The sequence below is a fragment of the Hemiscyllium ocellatum genome, chromosome 11 (assembly GCF_020745735.1).
Source record: "Hemiscyllium ocellatum isolate sHemOce1 chromosome 11, sHemOce1.pat.X.cur, whole genome shotgun sequence".
Classification (NCBI taxonomy): domain Eukaryota; kingdom Metazoa; phylum Chordata; class Chondrichthyes; order Orectolobiformes; family Hemiscylliidae; genus Hemiscyllium; species Hemiscyllium ocellatum.
Window position 1 is genome coordinate 24,931,882 of NC_083411.1, and position 16,875 is coordinate 24,948,756.

At 40.8% G+C, this 16,875-nt stretch overlaps 1 protein-coding gene across 5 annotated transcripts in view; it reads right to left on the reverse strand.

The window, feature by feature from the left end:
• atrx (ATRX chromatin remodeler) overlaps nt 1-16,875 on the reverse strand; it is a 230,120-nt gene that overhangs the window by 152,057 nt on the left and 61,188 nt on the right. For all 5 annotated transcript variants that reach the window (XM_060832473.1, XM_060832472.1, XM_060832474.1 and 2 more), the window contains 2 exons: nt 5,539-5,669; nt 3,526-3,642 (listed from right to left, as the gene is read on the reverse strand). In XM_060832473.1, the coding sequence (XP_060688456.1) occupies nt 3,526-3,642; nt 5,539-5,669 (248 nt within the window). The remainder of the gene's footprint in view (nt 1-3,525; nt 3,643-5,538; nt 5,670-16,875) is intronic.

Here is a 16,875-nt window from a genome sequence, read left to right on the forward strand (position 1 = left end):
TTTACTCCCAATTCCTCCACCTCTCCCACAACTGCTCCCAGGACCATCAATTCTACCACAGAACACCCGAGATAGCCTCTTTCTTCAAAGACCGCAATATAAGACCATAAGACATAGGAATGGAAGTAAGGCCATTCGGCCCATCGAGTCCACTCCGCCATTTAATCATGGCTATGGACATTTCAACTCCATTTACCCGCATTCTCCCCGTAGCCCTTAATTCCTTGTGACATCAAGAATTTATCAATCTCTGCCTTGAAGACATTTAGCGTCCCGGCCTCCACTGCGCTCCACAGCAATGAATTCCACAGGCCCACCACTCTCTGGCTGAAGAAATGTCTCCACATTTCTGTTCTGAATTGATCCCCTCTAATTTTAAGGCTGTGTCCACGGGTCCTAGTCTCCTCACCTAACGGAAACAATTTCTCAGCGTCCACCCTTTCCAAGCCATGCATTATCTTGTAAGTTTCTATTCGATCTCCCCTTAACCTTCTAAACTCCAATGACTACAATCCCAGGATCCTCAGCCATTCCTCGTATGTTAGACCTACCATTCCAGGGATCATCCGTGTGAATCTACACCAGACTCACTCCAATGCCAGTATGTCCCTCCTGAGGTGCAGGGCCCAAAACTGGACACAGTACTCCAAATGGGGCCTAACCAGAGCTTTATAAAGTCTCAGTAGCACATCGCTGCTTTTATATTTCAACCCTCGAGATAAATGACAACATTGCATTCGCTTTCTTAATCACGGATTCAATCTGCATGTTTACCTTAGAGAATCCTCGACTAGCACTCCCAGATCCCTTTGTATTTTGGCTTTATGAATTTTCTCACCGTTTAGAAAGTAGTCCATGCTCGTATTCCTTTTTTCCCCTCCCGTGTGGTTGATGATGCTCTCAAACCCATTTCATCGACTTCGCACATCTGTCCTTGAAAGCCACCCCTCCAATCACAACAAGGACAGAACGCTCCTGGTCCTCACCTTTCACTCCACCAACCACTACATTCATTGCATCATCCTCTGCCATTTCTGCCACCTAAAAACAAACCCCATCACCAGGGATATATTTCACTGCCCACCCCTATCTGCGTTGCGGAAAGACCATTCCTTCCGTGAATCCACAAGTACTACAAAATCTGCACTCAAACCTCCATCCCCCTCACCTTCGCCCAAGGCCCCAAAGGATACTTCCACATCCAACAGAGATTTGCCTATGCTTCCACACACTTCATCTACAGTGTCCGTTGTTCTCGATGTGGTCTCCTCTACATTGGGGAGACGGAATGCTAACTTGCAGAACATTTCAGAGAATATCGCTGGGAGACACACACTAAGCAACCCCACCAACCTGTGGCCACTGCTTAACTCCACTCCCCTACTCTGCCAAGCACGTGCAAGTCCTGGGCATCCTCCACTGCCAAACTCTCACCACCCGATGCATGGAGAAAGAATGCCTTGGGACCCTCCAACCAATAAGGCTCAATGTGGATTTCACCAGTTTCCTCATTTCCCCTACCCCCCCATCTTATCCCACATCTAACCTTCCAACTCGCCACCACCCTCTTGAACTGTCCTGTCATCTTTCTTCCCACCTACCCGCTCCACCTTCCTCACCGACTTATCGCCTTCCCCCATATCTTCATCTACGCATCACATTCCCAGCTACCTTGTCCCCACCCTCCCTCATTCCTTTTGAACAGCTTATATTCAAAGCGTCAACTCTACTGCTCCTCCGGTACTGCCTGACCTGCTGTGCTTTTCCAGCACCATACTCTTCCACTCTGATCTCCAGCATCTGCAGTCCTCACTTTCTCCTAGAGAGAATCTGCAAACCTGTTTATCTTCATAAAGTTTTTAATCATGAGCTTATGAAGGGCATTTTTATTTTTGGCCAGATTGATCCAGGCAAAAGATGCATAATTCTTCTATCATTCTGGGGCAAGGGGCATCCTTCCTGGCCTCGGGACACTTTAAACTCTTCAAAATTAAGTCAATGTGCAGTAAACAACAACAGATTTGAACATCAGGTTCCATGTATAATCCCACCTGGCCTTGTTTTGCTGACTTTCAGATTTAAAAAAATTGGACAGAACATTGGGAGAATGATCCTGTTATTCTTACGAGGCTACAAGGTATTGCAGTAACTTAAAAAAAGCAGACACTGGTTCAATTGATCCAAAACATCATATTTTAAACAGGACAACAGTGAGCGCCATTTTAGAATGTGTTCAAACTGTAAGTAGAGATTTATCCTGCAATCCTGTGATTTTGATGTAAGAAATCTACTCCTGAGTCAAACCAAACAAAATCAAAGTGACTTAATACTGAACTTACAAACTATGTAGAACTTCAATAGGTAAAACTATTAGTATCACAAGCCATATTTGAAATCCAATTAAATTGCAAAATCTTTGATGCAAAGCTATATACAAGGGTTCCAAGTTATCAATGACGTATGAAGAATATTTAAAATTTAGGAAGTGATAAGTCTGCCTTCTTTTATGTCCTCACAGTATTAGCTTCATCCTGAAGTTCAAACAAAATAGACAGGTATGAAACAAAATGAAGTAGATTTGAATTCCTTTAATGACTAAGGGAAACTAATTTCAATACAGGGAAGGGTGAAATCCGCATGCTTGGGCCTATCCTCATCTGATGTAAATAATTTAAAATGGTGCAAATCTAGGGACACTGGCAGTTCAAAAACACTTAGAGATCCATGTGCACAAATCACTAAAGTAAATCACTAAATCATGACCAAAAAAATTAAATTATTAATTTAAATAATTAAAGTAACTAATTAAATTTTAGCCTTTATAACTAGAGGACTGGAATATATTGGACAGCGAAGTTCTTTGCATAAAGCAGAAATTAAAGCATGTCTGGATTTCATATATTCCATCTGAGAAAGGGTACACTTGGCCTCAGGGGACTGATGGATTATATACACCAGAGTTGCACGGCTCAGCAGAAGGAAGATTAGGGGTGACTTGATTGAGGTGTTTGGATCTTGGATTTTAAAAAAAAAACAAGTCAGAGGCCTTTCCCACTAAAAGTAGAGCCTAGAACAAGGAGATGAAATCTTCAAATCAGTATCAGCCTCTCAAAAGTTAAAACATACTTCTTCAACATAAGATATTGAAATCTTTCCTACAAAGAAAAAAGACTAGTAGCTAGCTTAATTAATAAATTTTAAATCTGAGGTTGATAGATTTTTGCTGGTTATTACAATGGAGGGAGGTAAAATATATATTATGATAGGTAAAATATAAAACTGGCCTGAAAGGCTGACTTTACAGTTCTCACATTCTTGTTCACATCCAAACCTGTACGATCATCTTCCATTTATTTGTTACAGTACATTTTACGGTGCACAATTAGGAAAAATAATCAATTAAAATCATGCCCTCTTCAACACAGTACCTGTTACGACCAACAAATGCAACTAGTTAACTGCGGAGAGCAATCTTACAAATGTCTGAGGAGCTGGTCAGTTACAAATGCTCAGTAATATACTTACCTCCACGTTTCTTTGCCGTTTCCATTTTGTTTTTAGGATTTCTGCTTCTAAATTCAGGGCCTCTAAAGTTATCTTTGTCTTCATTCCATGCTGGTTCAGGCTGTACCACTATTGTGCCTAAAAGGTGAAAAGGGCTTTGAAATTATAGGATATACACTAAAAAGTTTATAACAAGTGCAAAAACTACTGAAAAAGAAGAAACAGAAAACTATAATGCAATCAAGCAGAGTCTGCATGACTTCATCAAGGGGAAGCCATGCCGACAAATGTATTACAATTCTTTGAAGGAGTAAAACAAAATGCACAAGGTAGATAAAGGGAAATCAGTAGATGTGATATATTTCGAATTCCAAAAAAATCATGCAATAAAAAGTATCGCATCCAAGTTACTTAATGTAAGAGCCCATGGTGTTGGAAGTACATTAATATGGATATTCGATTAGCTAACTAATAGAAAGTAGTTAAGACAGAGGGGGCATTTTCAGGACCTATATCTCAGAATCTCCCTAGGATTAATGTTGGGGGCCACAATTATTGGCATATATTAATGAGTTAGGTAGGAAAGTGAATGTACTACCACCTTTACAGGCGACAAAAATAGGTGGAAAGGGAATTTACGAGAATGACAAAGTCTATAGGGGATATCAGTAGGTGAAGCGAGTGGTCAAAACCTTAGCTGACTGAATATGTGAGGTCATGTACTTTGGCAGGAGGAATAGAAGAGTTTTTTAAAAATATTATATACCTATCAAGAAAAATATGCAGCAAAGAGGGATTTGGGGGTCATTGGCATGAACCATTAAAAGTTAGTATCCAATTTCAGTGGTTAATAGTGAAGGCAAATGTTGGCTTTTTATTTCAAAGGAAGTGAACTATAAAAATTGGAGAGCATTGTAAAAATATACAAGGCATTGGTCAGTCAGAATACTGTAATCAGTTCTGGTCCACTTAATTAAGATATACTGGCATTGGTGGCATTCCAAAGAATGTTCACGAGGTTGGTACCAGTTATGGAAGAAAACTCAACGAGATATTCAGTAACTTGGACTTGTACCTATTAACGCTTAGGAGAATAAAAGGACATCTTATTGAAACATAAAAAGATTTTTCAGGTACATGACAGGTGGATATGGAAAGGCTATTTCCCTTTGTGGAAGTGCCTGGGATCAGGAGGCATAATCTGAGAGCGACAATTCGCCCATGTCAGATAAATATGAGGAGGTACTTTTTCCAGAGGATTGCGAATCCACAGAATTCTTTACCACACAGAGCTTTAGATCATGGGTCATTATGCATATTCGAAGTTGAGAAATAAATTTAGAATCATTAAGGGAATCAGGGGTTTTAGGGTAAAGACAGTAAAATGGAATTCGAGATTACCAGATCAACCATGATCTCACTGAATGGCAGAGTGGATTTGATGGGCCAGATGGCCATTTCTGTTCCCAAGTCTGAAGCAGCAGCCAATTACTTAGTACAAATATTTCACTACACTGAACCAGCTCTGTACAGTCACATGTTAGGTACAATCAACAGACTACCTGCTTCATGTTTGCTTTCTGCAAAAATAAAGCTTGGTTTATATATCACTATTGATTCAGAGTGAAATTGTATTCCACTACTCCAAAGCACGTTATAATTCACAGAAACCATGCTCACTAGACCAGAATAAGCAGTTCGTCAAAAGAACGTTTGTGCACAAAAAAATTTATGAATTTGTCTTCAGAGTAACTTTAATCATTCTAATGTGATAGTTGCAACACAACTGGCATTACATTATTTCTTACAGTATCCTAAACAGCAGAAAACAATACACTTGCAGTGTTCTAAGACTTTCAGAACCAGCTATTCTTTACTTATTGCATTCACATTTTATGAAGGCCTTTCTAACAGAAGTTATTTTAAAAATCAGGTCACGTTTATAATCAATTACAAAAATGCAGATCTATATATGGCAGCTTTTCCAAACATTTAAAAGAAACCTGCAGAATTACAACCCTTCACTTGACCTACCTTTAGGCAGACTATTCACATCCAAGTCATTTGTATCCTCAGTCTTTGAAGTCAATTTTTCACCGTCTGAGGTATTCTCATTTGATGTTTCATCATCTGATATAACATGTTTTGTCACAAAGGAGGGCTTCCTAATAAAACCCAATTAAATTACATTCAAGATTTGTAAACTTTTGATTGTAATCAGCAATATACCATCATGCATCACATTACATTTTGGCATTACATTATTTTGTTTCAAATAGGCAGTGTTCTACCTTTGATGAACAAGTTAAACTACCAGCAACCTTGAACACTTTCTTTAGTAATTCCTCTCGCCTCCATTCAACATTTTTTTTCTTTCCAACACTCTTGTTGATGCTAAATTGCTGGATCATGCCTTTACAGATGACAAAAGCTCTTCAGGTTAAGTGGCTATTCTTGAATAAAATTAATATGTCACTGAGTGTATCACATTTAAGCTAAATCTCTTCACAGCAGAGATGAAGGTATCAACAAACAATTTTCAAAGAGTCTGAGTAGTTGGACCTGAATTTGTTGCAATTAAGAATGACAGGCAATCTTTTTTGGAACACAAGCTTCTTAGGGGGGCTTGACAAGGTAAATGAGGAGACTGTTACCCCTTGTGGGAGATACCAGGGCCAAAAGGGATAATCTCAGAAGGGGTCACCAATTTAAGGCAGAAATGAAGAGGAATTTCTTTTTTCTGAGGTTTTGATTTTGTTAAATTCTTTATCGCAGACAGCTATAGACATTAGGTAATTAAGCATATTCAAGGTTGAGATAGACAGATTCTTAATCAGTGAGGAAACTGAGTTATGGAGAAAAGGCATGAAACTAGGGTTAAGGATGACCAGATCAGCCATTGAATGGTGGAGAAGTGTTGATGGGCTGAATGGTCTTAGAAGTAAAAAACTTAGCTGATGTTTCCTGCCTTAACACAAGGGGTATAGGAATAAAAGAACTCAAGAATGGTAATGTGCATTCAAGTTTGATGCCACTGAATAAAATCTAGGTATTCTGTGAACTACACATATCCAGCTTTGCTATTGATCTTACAGTGTGGAAACAGGCCCTTTGGCCCAACAAGCCCACACCGACCCGCCGAAGCGCAACCCACCCATAGCTCTTGATGATTCGTTTAAAAAAGTCAGTTTTAAATTTAACAAAGCATCACATTTCAACTGGTACTTGCAGGAGAGTGTTCAAAGTTCTACCACCCTCAGCACATGGACAGTTTGCCAATTTTGCACCAAAAATGTCTAGCCCTGATTATTAGACTACATCTCCCCGGTTCCAGAATTCCCAACAAGTAAAAAGATCTCTCCACGTATCAACCATATTGGTGCTCTTTCATAGCTTAGAAATCTCAATTAAGTTATACCATCTTAACTTTCTAAATTCCACGGTATACGTGGAAGATGTCCTTTTAAATTAATTCAGATGAAAACTGACTTATCATAGTTCAAAGAACAGTTTGAGAGACACTGGTGTCAGTACTGGGGGAGTACAATCTATACCAATGGGATAGTCTATACCAGAGCAGCAAAGGATTGGTGTTTTTGCAAGCTGCAAAACTAGGAAAATAAGAGGGCTTCAAACTTAAGGCAGGGGTGGGGGTGGTGGTGCTGAGTGAGGAGGATTGGCTTATTGGCTTCTGAATATTGGGATGTAAACATTTATAAAAAAAATACAAAGCTAGGTAAAGGCAGAGGGGTGGGACTCCTAATCACAATATTGTTGCATTGTTAGAGTTGACCTTGATTCAGAAGATCAGAATGTTGAATAGGTTTGAGGGAGTTGAGTAATGGTTGGTCAAAGAAATCACTACTGGGAGTGAGCTACAGCAACCATTCTCAACTTGGACCACAGACTGAAAACTGCAAGAAGGGGAATCCCCAGGGTTTATGGGAGCCCTGGTAACTGAACCAATGAAATACCCAAGCAACAACCTTCAATAGTTTCCCTCATACTTATATCTTTCCAACACACTCTGAAATAGGCACACCTGGTAAATTAATGGCTTAAGCTCCTCCCACACAGCCTCACTTCAGAGTCAGTCTCAAATCAGACTGCACCGGGTCAACGTATTCAGTCTCTTATCCATTATCGCCATACTTCATTATCCAAATAACAGTGTCTCTGGTTAGGCATTTTTTATCCTAGTTCATTATTTTCCTTCTAAGAAGTGCTTCATGATTATTTTTATTATTTTCTGAAATAATTCTACTCATGAATTCCTTGGCGAAAAAATGCATCAGTAGTACTCACTGGAATACTTATCGTATGGTTTCATCGCATCTCTGCAAAACCCATCTTTGACCACGTTTGAACAGCATAACTACACTGTTAAATGAAAGCATGAGGCCAAGCAAATTGAAGAAAACATTTGGCTATCTCGCACCAAGATGAGGAGGATAAACCCCTTAGATGGTCAAAATCCTTAAAATTCTCTCTAAGAGAAGGCCAATGCTGAAACAAATGCTTACTCAAACATCACAGAAATTGAAGGAGGGTCTTGTTGTATTACCCAAAATTAGTAAACTGATTGTTAAAACTGGAAGTTCTCTCAACATTGGTGAGTCACTTATCCTGCTTTCAGTGTCCATAATATCATCTCATGTCATGAAGTTGAGTACCAAAGATGCATTCAGTAATTCTACTGCTGCCAGAAGAATTGATGAAATGGCATGGAACATTGAAGAGGGATCAGTCAGTTCGATACAATCCAAGGAATTCTCTCTACAATTAGAAGATAACAACACTTATCATGGCTTGAGAGATTCTAGAACAGAAACAAACTAATGGAAGAGATGTTGTTTCCCAGGAGGATTTGAACGGATACGGAGGAACTGTCTACTTTTGAAGTCAGAAGTTATGTAAGCGAGAACAATGGAGAATATGATTGCTTGTCCAACTGATGGTGCTGTTGCTGTGGTTGGTCAATACCGAGGATTCATTGTTATACTTTTTGTCTTTACTATTCATTGTGTCATTTACAGGGAGCAATTAACAGCTAAAAAATTGAGGATGTCGCCATCTTTTGCTTTCAGTTGTCATAAAGACTGTAAACTTCATCAAATCCCATGCTCTTCAGGATTGCCTTTTCCTGCAGCAATGTGAAGAAAATGAAGACAACTTCCGGGTGCCGCTGCTGCATAGAGGTGAGGTGGTTTTCCAAGGGAAACTATCTTCAACGTTTTGTTACACTCTGGAACGCCATAATTTCCTTCACGTCTGATAAAGAGCATGGAGAAAGACTCATTTGGATGCTAACGCGAACATATTTTATCTGGCAGATATCTTTCTGAAATTTAATTAAGCAAGACCTTACAGGGCAAAAACAATAAACTCAGATTGTAATGAAGCCATTGTTTCTTTCCTTAAGAAACTTGAAGTCTATTGGCACACTATGGGACATCAAGAATTTTTACAATTTCCAAATGTGAAGACAATCACAGAGGAACTGAAGGACAATGACCTCACTGTTTATGCGAAACATTTAAAAGCAGATACACAAGGATATGCAAGAATGATTTAATGACTTATTAAACCTTTGTATCCCAGATTGAATTTTGAATCCATTTGAAACACAACCCACTCAAATTGAGGCAGAAATTCAAGAGCAGCTGAATGATCGTCAGAGCGACATAACCGCACATCGTCGTTTCAGTCAGTTTCAAGATGATTTTTAGATCAAGAGTGATCTGCTGAATAAATTTACAACAGGTGGGAGAAAGCCAAAATAGTTTTATTGTCTTTCCATCAACATAACTGGTTGAGAATGGATTCTACAAGGTAGTTTCCTTGACAAATCCAAGAACAGAAACGATATCGCAACAAGAGGTGACCTTCGATTATCATTCTCTATTTTGGAGCACAGTATCATGTAACTTGCAGAAAAGCACCATGCTCAAACATCACATTAGGCCCGATAGATGTTTAATTTCATAGTCTTTTTTAAAGTATTGCCCAGTATGTCAGAATGTTCACATTTGCTTGGTGTTTGATAATAGATGATTTTCCAGATGATTCTGGATGTAGGTTTGCTTGCTGAGCTGGAAGGTTCATTTCCAGACGTTTCATCACCCCTACTCTAATTATCTTCAGTGGGCCTCAGAAGAAGCATTGCTGGTAAGTCCTGCTTTCTTGTTATATACTTGGGTTTCTTTGGGTTGGTGATGTCACCTCCTATGCCAAAGTCACTTCCTGTTCTTTTTCTCAGGGAGTGGTAGATGGGGTCTAACTCGAGTTGTTGGTAGAGTTCTGGTTGGAATGCCAAGCTTCTAGGAATTCCCATGCGTGTCTTTGTTTGGCTTGTCTAGGATGGATGTGCTGTCCTTCTTCATCTGTATGTAAGGATACTAGCGAGAGAAAGTCACCAAATAACCACAAAAAGACATGACCCTCTCACACTAGTATCCTTACAAACGGATGAGGAAGGGCACCACTTTGACTGGGACAATACATCCTAGGAACGAGATAAAGACACATATGATAATTCCTAGAAGTATGGCATTCTAACCAGACCACGAAATGACTTCACCACAGGAAATGACATCACCAACCCAAAGAAACCCAAACATATAATCAGAAAACAGAACATATCAGTGCTTCACCTGAGGCCCACTGAAGATATTACCTAGTAGGTGACAAAATGCCTGGAAATGAACCTTCCAACTCAGCAAGCAAACCTACATCCAGAATCCCAACTTGAGCTACAAATCCTCAGAAATCACTAATTAAAGGGATATTTCAGAATATTTAGAACCAGTATATCTCAATTTTTAAGAAAATTTTTTAAGGGGAGCACCAACCCTCGGGCCAGTGACCAGCCATGTGCTGCCAGGATCAGTACTGGATCCACTGCTTTTTGTCATTTGGAGCAAATTATTTGGAGGTGACCATAGGAAGTATGGTTCATAAGTTTGCAGATAACACCAAAAATGGTGAAGTGGACAGTGAAGAATGTTACCTCAGAGTACAAGAGGACTTTGATCAGATGGGCCAATGGGCTGAGGAGTGGCAGATGAGAGTTTAATTTAGATGTGAGGTTCTGTATTTTGGAAATGTAAATCAGTGCAGGACTTATACACTTAATGGTAAGGTCATGGGCAGTGTAACCTAACAAAGAGACCTTGGGGTGCAAGTTTATAGTTCCTTCAAAGTGAAGTTGGAGGTAGATAGGGTAGTGGAGGAGGAGTTTGGTACATTTACGTTTACTGGTCAGTGCAATGACTATTGGAGTTGGCATGTCATGTTATGGTTGTATAAGACATTAGTTAGGTCGCTTTCGGAATACTGCATTCAATTCTGGTCTCCCTGCTAGAGGAAAGATATTGTGAAACTTGAAAGGGTTCAGAGTAGATTTACAAAGATGTTGCCACAGTTGGCATATTTGAGCTATAGTGAGAGGCTGAATAGCCGAGGCTGTTTTCCCTAGAGTGACAGAGGCTGAAAGGTGGCCTTAGAGGCTTAAAACATAATGAGGACCACGAATAGAGGGAATAGCGAAAGTCTTTTTCCCAGGGTCAAGTAGTCCAAATCCCAAACACAGTTTCAAGGTGAGAGGAGAAAGATTTAAATGAGACCTAAGGGGCAACATTTTCATGCAGAGGGTTGTGCCTGTATGGAATGAGCTGCCAGACAAAGTGGACGAGGCTGATATAATTACAGCATCTAAAAAGGCATCTGGATGGGTACATGGATAGGAAGGGCTTGAGGAATATGGGCCAAATGCAGGCAAATGGGACTAGCTTAATTCAGGATGTCTGGTCAGCATGGAAGAGCTGGACTGAAGTGTTTATTTCTGTGCTGTATAAATCTATGACTTTAAGTTGAGGAGAACATCAAATTAAATTTCCAGAAGACATCTGATTAGGTTTTACATAAAATACAATATGCCAAATAAAAAGGTCACAATATGGGGGATAACATCCTGGCAAGGTGGAAGATTGGTAGCCTAACAGAAAACAAAATTAGGCTTCTTCAGATTAGCAGGACATTATGCATCCATAGAAACCTGTGCTCGATCCTCGAACATCTCAAAATTTAACTCAATGAATTAAATGAGGGCATCATTGTCACTGTTAGCCATGTGCGAGGTCCTAGACGACTGGAGGGTAGCAAAGCTGTGTCATTATTCAAGAAGGACCGCAAGGAAAATGCTGGGAACTAAAGACCAGTAAGCCTGACATCTGTGGTAGGTGAGTTACTCAAGGAGAGCGCGCTCTTTGATGAAGTTATCAGGAAGGTTGACGAGGGCAGGGTGGTAGACGCAGTCTCATATAGATTTCAGCAAGGTCCTTGATAAGGTTCCACAAGGCGGTTCTGGAAGGTTAGATTGCAGTTATGCTGCAGTTGTCCAGGACATTGGTGAGGCTGCACTGGGAATATTGTTTTTGTCAGGACGTTATTAAACTGGAAAGAGTACAGAAGACATTTACAGGAATGTTGCCAGGACTCAATGGTCTGAGTTATATGGAGAGGTTGGACAGGCTCAGGACTTTTTTCTTTAAAGCATAGGAGACTTGGGGGGATCTTATAGAAGCAAGATCACGAGGGGCATGAATAGGATGATTGCACTCACTTTTTTCCCCCAGAGTTGGGGAATCAAGGACAAGAGGGCATCAATTGAAGGTTAGAGGGGAAAGAATAAAAGGGAGCGTGACAGACGTTTTTAAAACAGGATGATACGTACATGGAATAAGCTGCCAGCAGAAGTTGTCGAGGCAGGTACATTAACATTTAAAAAGGCATTTGGATAAATACATGGACAGGTATGGTTTAGAAGTATATGGGCCAAGTGGAGGGAAATGGGTTTAGAGCGGTTTGGTCAGCATGGACCAGTTTGGGTCAAAGGGCCTGTATCCGTGCTACAGATCTCTATGACTCTATCTTATCAATTAAAAGTACTGCCAGACACAGTGCTAATTTTTTTTTTAAAAGATTAGATTAGTTAGTGTGGAAACGGGCCGTTCGGCCCAAAAAGTCCACACCGACCCTCCGAAGAGCAACCCACCCACACCCATTCCCCTACAATTTATCTCAAGAGGGTTGGAATATAAAAGCACTGTTGTGCAACTGAGACTTTATAAAGCTCTGGTTAGGCCCCATTTGGAGTACTGTGTCCAGTTTAGGGCCCCATACCTCAGGAAGGGCATACTGGCACTGGAACGTGTCCAGCAGAGATTCACATAGATGATCCCTGGAATGGTTGGTCTAACGGCTGAGGATCCTGGGATTGTATTCATTGGAGTTTAGAAGATTAAGGGGAGACTTAATAGAAACATACAAGATAACACATGGCTTGGAGAGGGTGGAAGCTAGGAAATTGTTTCCGTTAGGTGAGGACACAGCCTTAGAATTAGAGGGGGTCAATTTAGAACAGAAATGCGGAGACATTTCTTCAGCCAGAGAGTGGTGGGCCTGTGGAATTCATTGCCGCAGAGTGCAGTGGAGGCCGGGACGCTAAATGTCTTCAAAGCAGAGATTGATAAATTCTTGAGGTCATGAGGAATTAAGGGCCATGGGGAGAATGTGGGTAAGAGGAGTTGAAATGCCCATCAGCCATGATTGAATGGCGGAGTGGACTCGATGGGTCGAATGACCTTACTTCCACTCCTATGTCTTATGGTCTTATTTCCCTCTGACTAATGCACCTAACACTAAGGGCAATTTAGCATGGCCAATCTCCCTAACCTGCGCATCTTTGGACTGTGGGAGGAAACCGGAGCACATGGAGGAAACCCATGCAGACACGGGGAGAACATGCAAACTCCACACAGTAGTCGCCCGAGGCGGGAATTGAACCCGGGTCCCTGTGAAGCAGCACTGCTAACCACTGTGCCGCCCACCGAACAAATTTTATTAAAACAATGTTGCAAGATAGACTCCTACCACAGTTTATTTCAATAAAATTGCATGTAAGTTCCCTAATTATCAAGTCTTGCTTCATCTAATTTAGGAGGCTATGTATACTGTTAGAATTTCTGACATTAGTAATTGTTAAGAACTCTCCATTCTAAGGATCAGTTAAGCATTTGCATTTGTGTCACTCAAGTGTTCAAAAATATTGAGATGGAGTGTTTGTTGTCTATGCTACTTTATTATAAAATTAAAAATTGCACAAAAAAACTAGTTCTTTATTAGTATGACTGTTCTCAATTGAGGCAAAGTGAAACTAAAGCACTTTAAGTGAAAGTTATATCAGTTTAAGCATTATATTATATGGCTCTCTGAGTTTAAGTACTTGCCAATTTAAAGTTATACAAATGACAACATATCAAAGGAAGAAGAGAATTCAAAACAAATAGAGGTGGTGAACATTTGAAATGAAGTAATACTCGCAGTTTTTATGTCTTTCAAATTTTGTATAATCAGAATACCCAGATGATACATAACTAAGGTTGTTAAAAGAAGAAATGAATCAGCAGAGGCTCTGACCATATTGTAGAAGGACTGCTAATAGAACATAGAAAAATACAGCGCAGTACAGGCCCTTTGGCCCTCGATGCTGCGCCAACCCAAGCCCACCTAATCTACACTAGCCCACTATCCTCCAAATGCCTATCCAATGCCCGTTTAAATGCCCATAAAGAGAGAGAGTCCACCACTGCTACTGGCACGGCATTCCATGAAGTCACGACTCGCTGAGTAAAGAATCTATCCCTAACATCTGTCCTATACCTACCACCCCTTAATTTAAAGGGATGCCCCCTTGTAATAGCTGACTCCATACGCGGAAAAAGGTTCTCATTGTCAACCATATCTAAACCCCTAATCATCTTGTACACCTCTATCAAGTCACCCCTAAACCTTCTTTTCTCCAATGAAAACAGCCCCAAGTGCCTCAGCCTTTCCTCATAGGATCTTCCTACCATTCAAGGCAACATCCTGGTAAACCTCCTCTGCACCCATTCCAGTGCCTCCACATCCTTCCTATAGTATGGCGACCAAAACTGCACACAACACTCCAGATGCGACCGCACCAGAATCTTATACAACTGCAACATGACCCCAGGACTCCGGAATTCAATTCCTCTACCAATAAAAGCCAGTACGCCATATGCCTTCTTCACAGCACTATTTACCTGGGTGGCAACTTTTAGAGATCGGTGTACATGGGCACCAAGATCCCTCTGCTCATCCACACTACCAAGTATCCGACCATTAGCCCAGTACTCCATCTTCTTGTTACTCTTACCAAAGTGAATCACTTCACATTTACCTACATTGAACTCCATTTGCCACCTTTCTGCCCAGCTCTGCAGCTTATCTATATCCCGCTGTAACCTGCCACATCCTTCCTCACTGTCAACAACTCCACCGACTTTCGTATCATCCGCAAATTTGCTCACCCAACCTTCTAGCCCCTCCTCCAGGTCATTTATAAAAATGACAAACAGCCATGGTCCCAAAACAGATCCTTGCCGAACACCGCTAGTAACTGCGCTCCAAGATGAACCTTTACCATCAACTACTACCCTCTGTCTTCTTCCAGCCAGCCAATTCCTAATCCAAACCTCTAACGCACCCTCAATGTCATACCTCTGTACTTTTTGCAGTAGCCTACCATGGGGAACCTTATCAAACGCCTTACTAAAATCCATATACACCACATCTACCGCTTTATCCTCATCCACCTCCTTAGTCACCTTCTCAAAAGAATTCAATATCAAAAGAATTTCAATAATGTATTGTTTAAAAAGAAGACCAGAGGCTAGTTAACTTCAGTTGTGAGCAAGAAATTTAATTTTGCAGAACATGATAAATCTTCACAAGAAAGGCAGAGGCTATATCAAGAAAAGTAGCCAGCATGAATTTTGAGGGAAAAACATGGGTCAACAATTAGATTGGTACTTCCTTTGGAACCAGGAATTATACACATGATAGACCATGTGTATAATTTGTATAAGACATTTATTGACATTGCTTACACCTGTATTGGCCAGTTCTGGACCGTCATCAAGCTCTTCCCCTCCAAGACACCTGACCAGCTCTTGTAAAAGGACTGCACCTCCAACTACATAAACACCACATTTCTTTCCCCTTTATTTTGAAAGCTTCCATTAATAAACATATAAAATTATAAACGATACAGACATTGTAGCCAGCATATGTACATAATCAGGATTACTTACAAAAACATGGCAATCTTTGAAAAGTGACCCCCTCCCCCTGCTGCCCCCACCCAGACACACACAAGCTATTCTGTCCATAGACTACGTTGATATGAGTTTCGGATATAGCAATTCCTTGACGACCATCTCCTAGTATCAGGAATCTCATCTAGTTCAGTCTTCCAGCCTTCTGGAAGCCCCTGCTGCTCTGCAGATACATCCCTCTCTGGTCCACTCTTGTTGCTGTGTGACACTGTTGTCTCCTCCCTGGTTATGAGCAACTCTGGCTTGGGGACACATGGCTCAGTTGACACCCTTTGTTTAAAATGGAACGATTCAGTATTCTGAGGGACATCTCCTGTTGGTGAGGGATGGTGACAATCTTGCCTGAATGCCTCCCCTCCAAACTAGCCCATCCCAAGTTGTACTATATGTGACAATGACCCTGTTTAAGCCACCACTACCACCAGGATCTATTTATCCCCAGGCATATAAATCCAGGCTAGCACATTCTTCACTCTCTGGAATATCCTCAAACTTGCAGTTCTCACCTTTCTGACCATTTGTCCTGCTTGATTTCACTATCATCTCTTTGGTCTCTTCCAGCTGCAATAAGTTAAACATGGTTCTCAGCTGGCAGTTGAGCATTAAGGATACATTCAGTCATTGAATGTGGTTTGGTCCTGTACATGCTGAGAAACTTGATTCAACATCCTAGCAACCCTTCAACTTCTGAAACCTTGAAAGTCTGCTTCAGGATTTGCACAAATCTTTCCAACTGGCCCTTTGCCTCAGGGCGAATGCACATTTGACTCAGGTGATTTACCAGGTAGTCCTCAAACTCTTGCACAACAAACTGAATCATTGTCATACAATTTGTTTGGGGCTTCAAAGCCTGGCAAATATTTCATCCACTCAGTCTATTATTGCTTCCGCCAAGATCAACTGAAAGACCATCAACTTGGGCCACTTGGAATGGACATCCACGATCACCTGTAGCTTCTGTCTCTCTACCAGTCCTGTGAAATAGATATGAATCCGTTGCCACTGTGTTTAAGGTTATCCCCATAAGTAATGGAGCAATAATTACAGGATCTTTCTTACCAAAGTGAGTGTTTCACATTATCCCACTTTCTCCTCAACCTGAAAGTTCACATTTGGCCTCCGAAAATATCTCCTGGCTGTCGCCTTCATTCACACCATATTTGGGTGCCCT